Raw genomic sequence first — 16,667 nt, 5'->3', positions numbered from 1 at the left:
TCTCCAGAGGCTACAGAGCTGTCTGTCTGGCTTGATTTATTCCTCTCATTCAGACCAGACAGAGCAGGAGTGGCACCCAGCCTCCCATGTGGAAATACGGGGGATGTATTTGTGTTGTGGTTCTGTACATGGAGCTCTTTCTCTTTAACACAAAAGGGCAGTTCTCTCGCTGTCTGACATGTCTGATTGCTCTACTTTACCCTGAGTTATGATTCATCTTCATCCTCAGCTAGCCTGCTACTGGAGATCTGACTTATTTATTAATTTACTGTTTCCATGGCTCTTTACTGCTTGTTTTTCCCTCTCTTTCCTACTACCCTCTCTCTCTTTTCTACTACCCTCTCTCTTTTCTACTACCCTCTCTCTCTTTTCTACTACCCTCTCTCTCTTTTCTACTACCCTCTCTCTCTCTCTTTTCTACTACCCTCTCTCTCTCTTTTCTACTACCCTCTCTCTCTCTTTTCTACTACCCTCTCTCTCTCTTTTCTACTACCCTCTCTGTCTCTTCTGTCTCGAAACGTTGCTAGTTCGAATCCCCGAGCCGACCAAGGTGAAAAATCTGTCTGTGCCCTTGAGGTCTTAACCTCTGTCTCTTTTCTACTACCCTCTCTCTCTTTTCTACTACCCTCTCTCTCTTTTCTACTACCCTCTCTCTCTTTTCTACTACCCTCTCTCTCTTTTCTACTACCCTCGCTCTCTTTCCTACTACCCTCTGTCTGTCTCTATCATTGTAAAAAGGACTGTCTCTATCTTGATGTTAGGCTATATGCACTCATTATCTCCTTTCTTCCTGTCTGCCATTGTCTCTACTATCTGTTCTCATAGATCCTTGCCCTCGCCACTCCTTCAGGTGTTGTGTGTTCTCTTTGAACATGGCAGTGTCCTTAGGCCCTCGCCCTTCTCCTCCTCGGGGTGGGTTACTCTAAACCCTGACAGTGAGTACCCAACCCCAGACCTAGAGATGAGATGAGTGGCTGGGGATTTCCTGGTGTACATCACATCCCTGACCTCTTTTCTGCTCCTAGCATCCCTCCATCCCCATCGCTACGCTCCCTCCTCTCTTCTCTTTCACTCTATGCCCTCCCTCTCCCGTCTCCCCCTCTTTCTCCTGCTTTCTCTCAGTCCAGAGCAGAGCTTGACCCAATTCCTCTTTAACAACAACAACAGCGAAAGGATGGGCCCCAGCCGCCCTCCACCCCTCTGTCTCCCAGTGTCCCTCAACCCCCACCCCAAGCATCAGCCTCGGCCCAGATATAACCCAGACCACCCGAGCCCAGCACCACTCTAGTCACAACCCACCCCATCCCCAGCCTCAGCCCCACCTCAAGCCCAAGCAGCATCACCCCAGCACCACCTCAGCCACAACCTGCCTAGACTGGGACGATTGGTGGTGCCCCACAGACTGTAAGGTTGCCAAAAGCCGAATGCTGATTTGGTTGTTGGTTACAGTTGACAGACACGGCCCAGCCTAGATTGATAACTTATTTTCCCATTTACTCTCTTTCTCTCTCTTTCTCTTGTTGGGAGGATTTCTGCTCTTAATTGAAGTGACAGCAGCAGGGTTGTCATGGTGACACTGGGGACATAGATTAAAGCTTATTGTGAGCGGGGAGAGGATGAGAGGGGGAGAGGAGGAGGAGAGGGGTGATGTCTCTTGCTGGCTGCCTGCTGTGTTCTTGGTTGGCCTCATTGACCATCATGCAGTGCTCTACACACTAGCAGATCTGTTGTATGATTTGCTGCAGCTGCATTCACATAATTGGACTATATAGCCTATATTTTTTTGCTGGTTTTATGAAGTAGAAGTAGCTACTGAATGTGTGCGAACATTCTAGAGAAGGACTGAACTATGTGAGACTACTTCCTGGGGAGGGAGGAATGGATGGAGGGAGAGGGAGAGAGAGGGTCTGAGTCTGTCAGGACAGGCCTACTGAACATTGTGTAGCCTAGCTTCACTTTACGTTGATTTTAGCTGTTTTTTGGAGGCCAGATGATCACTATCCTGGCTAATCACCACTATTTATATTGACTTGGTTGAATTCCTCAGTGCTTTTGAATACCGAAAGGAGGACAGGCAGGAATGTAAGTTGAATTCCTCTCCTCTCAAGGCCCTCTGGTATCAGGTGGGTTGAGCTAAGCTAAGTAGTGGTCCTGACTCCTAGATGATTGCAGGGCAGGGGCGGCTCTGTATTTGAGAGCTGTCCACTCAAGACAGTGTAAGAAGGAAGGATGCCCTCCTCTCTCTCCCTCCTTTAGTCATGAGAGGATTTTGCAGATGGTTTCATGCTCATTGGCGTCTAACAAGCAGGTGGTCTGAGATGAGGTGGGCGGAGAGGAGAGCAGTCTGGAGAGACTGGAGTCGTCTCCGACACTTTAGAGGTCCTCCTCAAAGGCTTGAGAGGGAGAGAGGAGGGGAGGATAGCCCCTCCACCATCCGCTTGCGTGTGAGAGGGGGCAGAAAGGAGGAGGAGAGTGGATAGCCTCTCCATTTCGCCCTGCGTGTGAGAGGAGCGGGAGAGAGAGACGGAGACATACAGGACAGACAGACCGACGGGGGTGGTGGACCCTGCCCATGCCCATGCCTGCCCTCGGGCCAACCTTAGACAAACACGTTGATTGCTTGGAAGAGCACATCTTTTCAATGTGTCACATCCATTTATTTCACGTTTCCAGTCATGTTGGGAAAGCAGCTCCCTCCTCATTCCCCAGCGTAACTGCTGTGATTGTATCGCTGTGTGAAGGAAAAGTCTATGTTTCCATGTAGCCACTATCTCTATGTAGCTACTGTCTCTGTGTAGCCACTATCTCTATGTAGCTACTGTCTCTGTGTACTGTAGCCACTGCCTTTATGTTGCCCCTCCACTAGTGTGTCCTCTCTTGCAGTTGTTTTCTAACCAACTCTTAACCATTTCTTTCCTGTCCTCTCTTCTCTCTACAGACCTACCTGGTTTAATGGGTCCAATCATCGGGATGTCGCCGGATAAGAAAGCGGAAACGCCGGGCATGCAGGAAGAGAGGGTGGGGCTTAGGGGCATATGCGGGGGGGCGGGGACTCTCCCGGAGGCTGAGTGCGGTGCAGCCAGCCCATTGGCCACCAGTCTGGACCGGGGTTCCGGTGGCTCCGAGGATGAGGAGCTCACCAACCTCAACTGGCTCCATGAGAACCTGCTCCAGAACTTTACCCTAGGGGGGCCCGGCGTGGCCGGGGGGGCCCAACCCAGCGCCAGCCCACTCTTTGACATCGAGGGTGACCCCGGAGCCCCTCAGAACCCATCTTCTTCATCCTCTTACTCCTCGTCGCAGAGGGACTCGTTGAAGTCCAAGCCTCCATTCTCATTCTCTCTGTTGATCTACATGGCCATAGAGCAGAGCCCCAGTAAGAGCCTGCCGGTGAAGGACATCTATGGTTGGATCCTACAGCACTTCCCCTACTTCTCCTCGGCCCCCACCGGCTGGAAGAACAGCGTCAGACACAACCTGTCACTCAACAAGTGCTTCCGCAAGGTGGAGAGGAGCCTGGGAAAGGTGAGGGAACTATGAGATGCATTCACACACACACACACACACACACACACACACTTTGTTTGTTTACCTTGCAAGGAGCTGGCAGTGCCTAGGTTGTGGGTTTGATATCCGCAAAGGTCACACAAACACATTATATAAAAAATGCAAAGTTCTCATGCTGACACTGCAGGGTCAAATCAAATCAAATTTTGTTTGTCACATACACGTGTTTAGCAGATGTTATTGCGGGTGTAGCGGAATGCTTGTGCTTCTAGCTCCGACAGTGCAGTAATATCTAACAAGTAATATCTAACAATTTCACAACATATACCCAATACACACAAATCTAAGTAAGGAATGGAATTTAAGAATATATACATATATATATGGACAAGCAATGACAGAGCGGCATGGACTAAGATACAGTAGAATATTATAGAATACTGTATATACATATGAGATGAGTAATGCAAGATATGTAAACATTATTAAAGTGGCCAGTGATTTCAATAGGCAGCAGCAGCCTCTAATGTGCTAGTGATGGCTATTTAACAGTCTGATGGTCTAGAGATAGAAGCTGTTTTTCATTCTCTCGGTCCCAGCTTTGATGCACCTGTACTGACCTCGCCTTCTGGATGATAGCGGGGTGAACAGGCAGTGGCTCGGGTGGTTGATGTCCTTGATGATTTTTTTGTCCTTCCTGTGACATCGGGTGCTGTAGGTGTCCTGGTGGGCGGGTAGTTTGCCCCCGGTAATGCGTTCGGCAGACCACACCACCCTCTGGAGAGCCCTGCGGTTGCGGGCGGTGCAGTTGCCATACCAGGCGGTGATACAGCCTGACAGGATGCTCTCAATTGTGCATCTGTAAAAGTTTGTGAGGGTTTTAGGTGCCAAGCCAAATTTCTTCAGCTTCCTGAGGTTGAAGAGGCTCTGTTGCACATTCTTCACCACACTGTCTACGTGGGTGGACCATATCAGTTTGTCAGTGATGTGTACGCCAAGGAACTTGAAGCTTTTCACCTTTTCCACTGCGGTCCTGTCGATGTGGATAGGGGGGGGGGTGCACCCTCTGCTGTTTCCTGAAGTCCACGATCATCTCCTTTTGTTTTGTTGACATTGAGTGAGGTTATTTTCCTGGCACCACACTCCCAGAGCCCTCACCTCCTCCCTGTGGGCGGTCTCATCATTGTTGGTAATCAAGCCTACTACTGTTGTGTCTTCTGCAAACTTGATGATTGAGTTGGAGGCGTGCTTGGCCATGCAGTCATGGGTGAACAGGGAGTACAGGAGGGGGCTGAGCATGCACCCTTGTGGGGCCCCAGTGTTGAGGATCAGCGAAGTGGAGGTGTTGTTTCCTACCTTCACCACCTGGGGGTGGCCCGTCAGGAAGTCCAGGACCCATTTGCACAGGGCGGGGTTCAGACCCAGGGCCTCGAGCATAATGATGAACTTGGAGGGTACTATGGTGTTGAATGCTGAGCTATAGTCAATGAAAAGCATTCTTACATAGGTATTCCTCTTGTCCAGATGGATAGGGCAGTGTGATGGCGATAGCATCGTCTGTGGATCTGTTGGGGCGGTAAGCAAATTGAAGTGGGTCTAGGGTGACAGGTAAGGTAGAGGTGATATGATCCTTGACTAGTCTCTCAAAGCACTTCATGATGACAGAGGTGAGTGCTACGGGGCGATAGTCATTTATTTCAGTTACCTTTGCTTTCTTGGGTACAGGAACAATGGTGGCCAACTTGAAGCATGTGGGGACAGCAGACTGGGAGAGTGAGAGATTGAATATGTCCGTAAACACACCAGCCAGCTGGTCTGCGCATGCTCTGAGGACGCGGCTAGGTATGCCGTCTGGGCCGGCAGCCTTGCAGGGGTTAACGTGCTTAAATGTCTTACTCACGTTGGTGAGATTGAGACGATGACATCATTCAGTGGGTTTGAAGTGGTCTTCTAATGGGGTTCAAATTAGCTCGAAGTTTCCTGCCCCATTGAGATTATTGGCTGTGTTAAGGTGTCATGAAGAATCATTAGAGCTCTTCACTGACATTTTGTAGTGGCAGAGGCAGTAGTGACATTGACAATGTGCTCAAACTGTTTGACTGACAGTGTTAACTGTACACCTTCGACTGTGTGTGCATGTGCTTGTATAGTATTTGCAGCTGTCTGTGTGGCTCATGGACAGTGGCAGGGCCAGGGTTTTAAACCACCCTGAGGCCCCCTGACGTGTGTGTGCGTGTGTGTGTGTGTGTGTGTCAGGGCCAGTGTAGTGCAGCACCCTGCCTGCGGCCCCCTGTGTTCCTCCCCTCCCTGTGATAAGGCTGGGTGTATACCAGTCAAGGTCATAGACCCTCCTACAGAGGAAATGCAAACACAGCACTAAGATAGGGCGCTATCTCCCAACACACCACACACACTGCAACTGTAGAGCCACGACCAGGCAGAGAGGACACACACACACACACACACACTGCAACTGTAGCGCCACGACCAGGCAGAGAGGACACACACACACACACACACACACACACACACACACACACACACACACACACACACACACTGCAACTTTAGCGCCAGGCAGAGGACAAGCCCAGGGCTGAAGACCTGACCTACACAAACACAGAGAGAGGGAGAGAGACAAGTCTGTTAAAGAAAGGGTAGAGAAGGGAAACGAAGGGACAGAAAGTGAGGGAGAAAAGTAGAGCATATAGGAAAGAGACATTGTTTCTGTAGTTGTGTTGGACACTGGTTCAAGCTCAGCTCGGGGCAGACAGGGAATATAACTATACTGTTACAATCAGCTCAGTGGCTGGCTAGCAACTAGTTTGCTAGGAGGGGCTGATGACTAGCTAGAAGTAGAAATTAGCTTAGCGGCAGCATTACTGTAGCACAGTGCATCACAATGCAGGTAGGCTCAGTGTGCTGGTTCTCAGTGTGAGCCCACCCGTCTGCTGAGCTGAGCTTAGAGAGCGCAGCAGAGAGAGAAGCACTGGTTTCAGATGACACACACTGCCTGGTGGTTTGTGTTGCCATGGTGACATTTCCTCCTTCCTGCCTACGAGCCGGCTGGTAATCTGAGTCAAGGTTATATCCCTCCTCCTCTCTCCTTCCTCTCCTCCCTCGCTCCCTCCCCCCTCCTTCTCCTGGACAGAACACCAGCGATAGATAATGAGAGAACCGTTTACACACTTTATATCTCTCTCTCTCTCACACATACACACACACACACACACATACACACACACACACACACACACACACAAGCACACACACGTAAACATTTGTTTTTCTTGTCAAAACATCATGGAGACATGTGTTGTCTCAGTGGTAGTTCATGAACCTGCATATGGGATATGACAATGTCTTCACACGTCTTTGGCTTCAATAGTGAGAGGTTCTACAAAGGCAAGTCACATGGACAGGACTGTAAAAAGCTCAACGCAGTCCAACCCTGTAATAAGTCATTTAAGGATGGTGTGGATTGTTTATCGACTGTTTTCCTCCCATCATGCAGTTCACCCAGCAGGGTCTGGATTGGTAATCACATGCTCAGGTGACTACATTATGAGTCATTATGGCAGCTAGAGCAACTAAAGTCCTGGTGAGACTTAGGGCACTGTATAACGGTATGGATCAACATACCGGTATGGATTTTTACAATAACAATATTTTGATACAGTGCTAAACAAATGAAAAGTTCTACAAATTTGACTACTTTACTGTCAGGTTTGTCCTAGTTTGGAGAAAGCCTATTAAAACCACTTAGAATTCATTTGTTGATATCCTAGGGTCTACTCTAAAACATATTTAGAACTTGTATTATTCAGAAACATAAAATACCGCTTTACCGTCAAAAATGAGAATATCCTGATATATTATTTTGGCCATATCGCCCAGCCCTAGTCAGACTACAGGGAGACTACCATGAGAGTCAGCCATGCAGGCAAAAAAGTTCTAGGTGTTTGCCGTCAAAAATCCTAGTCATGATGAGTACTTTACCAAAGCGTCTCTTGATACTACAGTGAGATGCTATATGAATTTATCCAATAAGAAATGCTCAGTTTTGAAACATTTTGCTACGGTGTGCCCCAATGAACGCCACTCAGGTCATTCTTGCTGTACTTTCTAATGTAGTATGTGATGTTTTTTTCAGGTGAATGGTAAGGGTTCTCTGTGGTGTGTGGACCCAGAGTACAGGCCTAACCTGATCCAGGCCTTGAAGAAGCAGCACTTCCCTGCAGCTCATACCTTCTGCACACCGCCCGCCTCCCCACCCAGTGCCTCCTCACCCCCCAGACACCTCTTTCTGCAGGGCTGCTCCTTCAAAGGTGAGTCCTATGTTTTTTGTTAATTTCGTGCAATTCTACACATTTTCCCATGAGGTGTAAAGAAAATGTTGCAGTTTTAAAGCAAGTTTGCTGCAATTCTACACATTTGGCCATGGAGCGGAAAGAAGATTCTGCAATTGTATAACTAATTTCATGCAATTCAACTCATTTTGCAATTCTACTCAAAGATGTTTTGGGGGGGGGGGGGATTTATTTTGAGGGGCTTAAAAAGGGGGGCCGCCGCCAGTTGCCCATCCCTGATCTAGAAATATGATTGAGATTAGATTTGATCCAGTTTCAGCATTCGCTGCATGTGATTTCAAGTTCACATGGTTGTTGCCATTTTCGTCATGCAACATTGGCTGCAAGACCATCCACTCATCTTCAACTGTCATTTTAGTCATTATTTGATTTCTAACCATAGATGCCTCAATGTAGATTCTTCCAATCTGTATCCTCCACCTCTCTCTCTCCCTCTATCTATCTGTCTCTCTAACTCTCTCTCTCCCCTACCCTCTTGTTTGGTAACCTTGACTACAGAGGCCCTGGTGATGCTGATAGAGTGTAGAGCAGAGCACTCAGTCTCCACTCTAGTTGATTATAAATAATTTAGAGCCCCTGAAGTGTGGTATGAGGAAAGCTAGGAAACCTCTCTTCCTTTAGCCCCTCTACAGCCTCCTTGGCCAGCCAGCCGGCCACACACACACACACACACACACATGCACACACACATACACACACACACACTCATGCTATTCCACTGACCACCATGCATGTTCTCTCCTCTTCCAGAGTCTGACATAGATGCTGCCACTGCCATGATGCTCTTAAACTCTGCCCCTGATCATCACCACGCCGACCCATGTAAGAGACTCCACCCCACACCATGCCTCTTCCACTTCTCTGCTTCTCTCTGTCTACACCTTTTCACTACTACTCTCCCCCCTTTCTCTCTCTCCCACTTTCTCTGTCTCTCTTGCACTTTGTCTCTCTCCCACTTTCTCTCTCTCTCTCTCCCACTTTCTCTGTCTCTCTTGCACTTTGTCTCTCTCCCACTTTCTCTCTGTCTACACCTTTACATTACTACTCTCCCCTTTCTCTCTGTCTCTCGGTCATTCACCCATTTCACGCTTTCGTCTTTTATTGCTTTTGCATCACTCACCCAGCATCTATCCACCCCTTGTAAAACATCTCCCTGTGTCTCTCCATTGTTTACTATGTACACTCAACAGCACAATTGAAGTCACACATATTCCCGTTCCAAGCCAGACAATGTTGCATATAGAAATATCTTCCTGTGAATAAGTGGTGTATTTCATTTCCCTTTTCCCCAATGCCTCTGCTGTTGTCATTAATTGTTATGAATCTTAATTGCTGTTATCTGCTGAACACACGGACACTCCCTAGCCTGCTGAACACACGGACACTCCCTAGCCTGCTGAACACACGGACACTCCCTAGCCTGCTGAACACACGGACACTCCCTAGCCTGCTGAACACACGGACACTCCCTAGCCTGCTGAACACACGGACGCTCCCTAGCCTGCTGAACACACGGACGCTCCCTAGCCTGCTGAACACACGGACGCTCCCTAGCCTGCTGAACACACGGACACTCCCTAGCCTGCTGAACACACGGACACTCCCTAGCCTGCTGAACACACGGACACTCCCTAGCCTGCTGAACACACGGACACTCCCTAGCCTGCTGAACACACGGACACTCCCTAGCCCACCGCCTATTTGATTAAAAACACTTTACTCTCTTTATCACATAAGCTACTCCTACTACCCTGTTGCATTCAGAAACACTGTTTCTTTAGTGTGAAGATGATTTCCTCCTCAATCTCTCTCCCTCTCCTTACTCCCCCTCTCCTCTCCTTACATCCTCATCTCTCTCTTCTTTCCCTCCCTCTCCCAGGTGATCCAGACAGTCCCCTGGACCTGTCCCGGCCAGACATGGTCCTGGTGAGCAGCGATCCTAAGCAGGACCACAACTACAGCAGCATGGCCCTGCAGCGCTGCTCCTCCCGCTCCTCCTCCTCCTCCCTATCCTCCCTGGACGAAGGAGGCCCAGGCCACGCCATGCCCCGCCCACGCCGTTCCGGCAGCGAGGGTTTCCATAGCGACGAGGACTCCGACCTCGGGGACCGGGACGAGAGGGGTGGCCACCCCCGGCCTGCTCCTCGCCGCCCCTCCCCCTCTTCCTCCTCGGTGAAGCGCCCGGCGGGTAAGAGGGCGCATAGGGAGGTGACAGCCAAGCCGGAGCTGGATGAGGAGCTGAAGGAGGCGGCCGGGTCTCTGCTTCACCTGGCTGGGATCCGTACCTCCATGGAGCTCAACAAACGCAGTGCCAAGAGCAAAAAACTGAACAGGAAATGAGGTCGTCGTACCACCTTGCTCTCACTGCCCTCGCCCTCAGACTCCCGCCCCTGTAACCCCTGATCTGATTGTGTGTCCTACTGATAGGTCCAGGTTGTGCCTCCTCCTCCTTTTCTGATTGGCTGATTTTGAGCCAGTTTTTTGGTTTGACACATGATGGGATGGGAAATCCCTCCCTATCCCAACACAACAAATGGCAATAGTATCATTCACACACAGGAGAATAAAGCCATATTGAGACTTTTGTAACTCGGGCATGTCAGGTGGGGGGGGGTTAAGTGGGGTGCTTGGGGACTACTGTGAAGAACCTGTTTCTGATGGCATCGCCGCAGATCCTCGCAATTCAAAGGATTTTCTTCTGGATAAAAGAAAGACAAGACGGGAAAAGGCTTAAAGTTTTTATAACTCAAAGCGTTGCATGCTTCCTCCTCAACCTGTGTCATCTTCCAAGTGAACCTATTTCTAAGAGAATGAGTGCATGTCTGTAACAAACAACTAACCTCTCCTCTCATGTTGTAGTCAGTTTCTCCCTTTTCCGTGCAAAAAAAAGAAGAAAAAAAAGATGCCACTGTTTTTTGATAGGTGACAACCTTGGACTGGAAATATCATACAAAGAGAGATGCAATAATTGATCCGTAACCTTAAACTGCTCTTTATATTATTTAATTTTTTCAATGTTGGTCTTTTTCCTGGGTTGATGACGACACTGGTGTCTAAAAACAATAAATTATAGGGAATGTATTGAAGTAGTGAGATGATCGATGGAACGGTCTGTTTAGAATCTGATCGGAACAATCTTATCACAGAGCAGAACACTGGACTGGTTCCATGTCAGGATTTAATAGCAGGGAGTGGAAACATATCAAAGGAAATGTTGGAACTCTGCTACTGCCATGTTAAGAAGGGGAATAAAACAAAGATGACCGACTGTGCTAGATTGGCACGGTCGGGAAGAGTCCACTCTCGTTTCCTACACTGAGGGGAAAACATAATTACATCGTCATGCCATTAGAACAAACTCCTCTTCATCACTTTTCTTCTGTCGCCTCTCTTATTCTGTCATACATTAGTTATTTGTGTATTTAGTGTGTAAACTGAGAAATAACACATTTGATACAGGCCCCTGTATTTTTTATTTCTTCTCTTGACTTATCCTACCCTACCCTACCCTATCCTACATCCTATCCTATCCTATCCTATGCAAGGTGTAGTGTAGACTAATCTGGCTGAAACATAGCGAATGTTGTAACCATAGTGATCCCAAGATGATGCGCTTGCATGAGAGCACTCACTGGCAGATGTGCTGGTCAGTTTTCAATCATGTAATACTAGTCACACCTACTAACGTTTTAGTATTCAGGCCAAAGGGAAGTTAAGACAAGGATTTAGTTGTTATAATAACGTTGTAGTGAGGTTAGATTGACAATATTGTGAGAATCCAGCCTGCTATTGTACTACTGCCCCTCCTGAATGCTCTGTTGTGTTGGCTGACCCTGTTGCAAAGTTCAGACTGTGTTGACAGAACGTGGCTTTGCTTTGTCTTGCTCCACAATAAGAAAACAAAGGGGGAGGGTGGGCAAAATAAGGAAGCACACCACTCTCTTCGCTCCGCTGTACAGTAATGTGTTTACTGCCAGTTTATTGCATAGAGTTCAGTGACGGGAAGTACAGGATGTTGCAACAGAACTTGCGAAATGAAGAGGCCAGACTGGTTTTCTTTCGGGGCTTGCATGCATTAACTTGCATTAGTAAGCAAAACGCCAAAAGCCCACATCATGCCCATATGATAGAATCGCTTTTAGTTGGTTCACTGTATAACAGTATACTGCCCTCTGTCATGAGCCAACTTAAGTGCAAGTTAACTTTCCACCTGTTTTGTATAATGTTAAATTAAATCACTTTCATAAATATAGATTGCATGCAGTGCCAAACATTAATTTGTGCCATTGCGACCATGTTCCTCTTCTCACAGTTTTTGTGTGACTGACAGTAATATTGTTACCCTTGAAGCCTACTAACAGGAAATGTAGGAGGACTCTGACCTTGTGGACTGACTTTAGTCTGACATGCAGTTTATTTAGGTTGTTCTGGAATGGGAATCGCTTTGTTCTTAGAATGGGAATTTTGTTCTTAGAACTAAACCGCAGTTCTCCTAAATAAGATGGACATAGAATACACTGTCTGTGAATAAACAAAGAACAAATTAATGTTGCCCATTTAAATCATCAATTTATTTATTATAATTAATTTATAATGGACGATTGAATGGAACTTCTTTCAAATAATGGTCATTTGAAGCAAGAGGAAAGGTTACTTCCTCTCTCCCCTCTGGAAAATCCTTTTGATGACTTTTATTTTGTTTTATTATATTTTATCATATTTTACTGCCATAGACCAATACGTTCACTATGTGATATAGTGATAAAGATATCTGTGTCAGAGAAAGTATTTTGCCAATGTATTTTGTCTTTCGCGCAGGGCTTTTTCAATTTAACCATGACTGCCAAGTGTACCGATGTTTTGTTGTTGAACTGGATAGAAGATAATTGATGAACATATTGATCCTGAACCCTTTTTTGCCAACAGTGGTGTTGTACAGAGAAAGCTGGCGTAGACATTTCAGATGAATGGATATTCCCTAACTATTGAGAACTTCTTCTCTGGAAAGTTGATTTAATCATCAAACTTCACAAATTATCTGAATTTGTATTGTTTATGTTTATATAATATTCTGACTGCCGTAAGTAGTCACACCATAGATATTAGTTGGCACTCCTTCTCCATGTTAGGATCCTGCCACCATAGAAGTCATCATCCCCACTTACTGCCACAAAAAAAAAAAACATCTGAGGGTTGCCCTGGTGTTAAAGTCTTGGTACCCCCATGGACTTTACTTTAAACTTAGATAGATAGTTGCGGACATTTTACAGTAACTTGTTCATGCTGTAGCACTTGTAGCTAGAAGAAAGATCTTTTCAGACTCAAAGTTTAAGTGAATGTTTTTGAGATGGATCTTTAGGACTACCTGCATGACATGGGGCTCTAAGACTTGAATACACACCGTGGGGTACCCCAGGGGTCTATATTGTTCACTTTACACAGTGATACATTATGGTAGACTCTAAGCTGCATACATAGGATTGCTTCATTGTTTGAAAACGTGTTATTGAATATTGATTATGCGATTTTTCAAAAATGCAGTTGCAATTTATTGATTCTGATAAAGCGTTTTGTGTTGAACTAACTAAAGCTGCCAACCCAGTATCAGTCAGTGTCAGTCGTCTGCCATGTCTGTTAGACACACCTTTTGGTTTTTGTATGCTAACCTCTGTTAATAAAATGTTTATAAAGTTTATTTTCGCCAAAGATATGCAATTGCATTATATATGGTATTACAAAATAAAAAAAATATTGTTTTATCATTTGTGTGTTTTCATGTGTTATTGTTTACTTTGATGAAATGGTCTATTATAAAGACAATTCTGTCTAATCAAAGGATATATCAGGATAAATGGACTGTTTCATCAGTCTTAAAGAATAATTATATCCCCATCTAATTTCCACATTGCCACTGAGGCACTGATCATGCACATTGGTGCATTTGGGAAAAATCATTATGCATTCCATAACACACATTTGAACAACCAAAAATGCATCTCTTCCGGCTCCTTTTACACAGGCAGCCCAATTCTGATTTTTTTTTGGATCAGTTCTGAAAAATATCTAATGTGAAAAGATCTGTGATTGGTCAAAAGACCAATTAATGGAAAAAATATCAGAATTGGGCTGCCTGTGGAAACTCAGCCAAAGTCATTGGTTATGAAACCCGAAAGTCAAGAGATCATGTTTAGTAATAAATGGTGATCAACATCGCCACCTGCTGTTTAGAGGAGGCAATCACTAAAATGTCAAATGTAATGGAGGTCAGAAGTGACTGTTGTATTGCAAATAATTGTAGGTCCCATTGTCCTGAATAAGTCTTTTTTTTGTGTCATTCTCCTTTAAAATGTGCAACACATGTCAGTTTCTTACTTCAAAACAGAGCGCTAACGTGGTTAAAATTGTGAAAATAATTCATTTCTAAACTAAGGAGTTAAGCCCTTTGTTGCGATGGTTCTAGTTCAAAAGAGCCTTACACATCATCAGACAGTGCACTGCACATGACTGGCAATTTAAGACAACAAAAAAACTGTTGCATGGACTTCTTTACAAATATAGAATACTGAAACATATCCTTAACCCATAAGAGTCTAAGCCCTGTCTAAGCGGGGGAGGGGGGATAGACTAAGTAAACATTACACTCACAAAAGTTTTTAAAGAATATAGACATTTCAAATGTTATTATTGGCTATATACAGTGTTGTAACAATGTGCAATTAGTTGAAGTATGAAAGGGAAAATAAATAAACAGATAAATATAGATTGTATTTACAATGTTTGTTCTTCACTGGTTGCCCTTTTCTCATGGCAACGGGCCACAAATCTTGCTGCTGTGACTGCACACTGCGGTATTTCGCATTACAGATATGGGAGTTTATCAATGTTTGATTTGTTTTTAATTTATTTGTGGGTCTGTGTGATCTGTGGGAAATATGTGTCTCTAATGTGGTCATACATTTGGCAGGAGTTTAGAAAGTGCAGCTAAGTTTCCACCTCATTTTGTGGGCGGTGGGCACATAGCATGTCTTCTCTCGTGAGCCAGGTATGCCTACGGCGGCAGCCTCTCTCAATAGCAAGGCTATGCTCACAGAGTCTGTACATAGTCAAGGATTTTGTTAATTTTGGGTCAGTCACAGTGGTCAGGTATTCTGCCACTGTGTACTCTCTGTTTAGGGCCAGATAGTATTCCAATTTGCTATGTTTTTTGGTTTATTCTTTCCAGTGTGTCAAATAGTTATGTTTTTGCTTTCTCATAATTTGGTTGGGTCTAAATGTGTTTCTGTCCTTCGTCTCTGTGGGGTCTGTTCGTGTTTGTAAACAGAGCCCTTGAACCAGCTGGCTCAGGGGACTCTTCTCTAGTTTAATCTCTCTGTAGGTGAGGGCTTTATGGTGTAATGTGTGGGCATCACTTCCTTTAAGGTGGTTGTAGAATTTAACAGCTCTTTTCTGGATTTTGATAACTAGTGGGTATAGTCCTAATTCTGCTCTACATGCATTGTTTTGGGTTTTGTGTTGTACACTAAGTATATTTTAGTAGAATTCTTCATGCAGTCTCAATTGGGTGTTTGTCCCATTTTGTGAATTATTGGTTGGTGAGAGGACCACAGACCTCACAACCATAGAGGGCAATGGGTTTGATAACTGTTTGAAGTACTTTTAGCCAGATCCTAATTGGGATGTTGAGATTTTTAATTCCTTTTTAATGGCATAGAAGGCCCTTCTTGCCTTGTCTCTTAGATCGTTCACAGCCTTGTGGAAGTTACCTGTGGTGTTGATATTTAGGCCGAGGTAGTTGTAATTCTTTGTGTGCTCTAGGGCAACAGTGTCTAGGTATAATTTGTATTTGTTGCCTTGGCTACTGGACCACCATTATTTTTGTCTTACTGAGATTCACTGTCAGGGCCCAAGTCTGACATAATCTGTGCAGAAGATCTAGGTGCTGCTGTACGCTCTCCTTGGTTGGGGACAGAAGCACCAGATCATCTGCAAACAGTAGACATTTGATTTATGAGTCCAGTAGGGTGAGGCCAGGTGCTGCAGACTCTTCTTGTGACCTCGCCAATTCATTGATATACATGTTGAAGAGGGTGGGGCTCAAGCTGCATCCCTGTCTCACCCCATGGCCCTGAGGAAAGAAATGTGTGTTTATTGCCAATTTTAACTGCACACATGTTGTTTGTGTACATTGATTTTATAATGTCATATGCTTTCCCCCCAACACCGCTTTCCATCTATTTGTATAGCAGACCCTCATGCCAAATTAAACCAAAAGCTTTTTTGAAATCAACAAAGCATGAGAAGAATTTGCTTTTGTTTTGTTTGTTTGTTAATAAGGGTGTACACGTTGTCTGTCGTACAGTATTTTGGTAAGAAGCCAATTTGATTGTTGGGAAGAGATTTTTGACGTACCGATTCCATGGCATAGTGTTTATGAACTGATACGCAAAACGACGCCGGATTCAAAACTTATAATTTTTCTATTTAAATTATTATATACAATGCTTGCTACCAATATAATGTTATTTATATGGGGGATACAATCTTCCCAGCTCTGCAGATTTTGCTGCGAAGAGACAGAATCATTAGATAATTTGTTTTGGTACTGTCCATTTGTAGCTTGTTTTTGGACACAGATCCAGGTATACATTTACATTTACATTTTAGTCGTTTAGCAGACGCTCTTATCCAGAGCGACTTACAGGAGCAATTAGGGTTAAGTGCCTTGCTCAAGGGCACATTAACGTCATTTAGCAGACGCTCTTAGCCAGAGCGACTCACAAATTGGTGCGT

General features: G+C 45.4%; 1 protein-coding gene across 2 annotated transcripts in view; it reads left to right on the top strand.

Moving 5' to 3' along the window:
* Positions 1-11,176, top strand: part of foxn2a (forkhead box N2a) — a 39,597-nt gene extending 28,421 nt beyond the window's left edge. Inside the window, exons 1-5 of one of the 2 annotated variants that reach the window (XM_084141639.1) lie at positions 832-935; positions 2,939-3,525; positions 7,661-7,835; positions 8,628-8,699; positions 9,757-10,932. In XM_084141639.1, coding sequence (XP_083997765.1) covers positions 2,953-3,525; positions 7,661-7,835; positions 8,628-8,699; positions 9,757-10,217 — 1,281 coding nt within the window. In that variant the 5' untranslated portion in view covers positions 832-935; positions 2,939-2,952 and the 3' untranslated portion in view covers positions 10,218-10,932. Of the gene's footprint in view, positions 1-831; positions 936-2,938; positions 3,526-7,660; positions 7,836-8,627; positions 8,700-9,756 lie in introns of those variants that run through there. The other variant, XM_084141640.1, reaches the window with a different exon arrangement.
* The last annotated feature ends 5,491 nt before the right edge of the window (positions 11,177-16,667 follow it).

Source organism: Coregonus lavaretus, assembly GCF_964263955.1.
Source record: "Coregonus lavaretus genome assembly, chromosome: 25".
Classification (NCBI taxonomy): Eukaryota; Metazoa; Chordata; class Actinopteri; order Salmoniformes; family Salmonidae; genus Coregonus; species Coregonus lavaretus.
The sequence above is the reverse complement of the archived record's forward strand: the minus strand, read 5'-3'. Positions and strand labels throughout refer to the sequence as shown.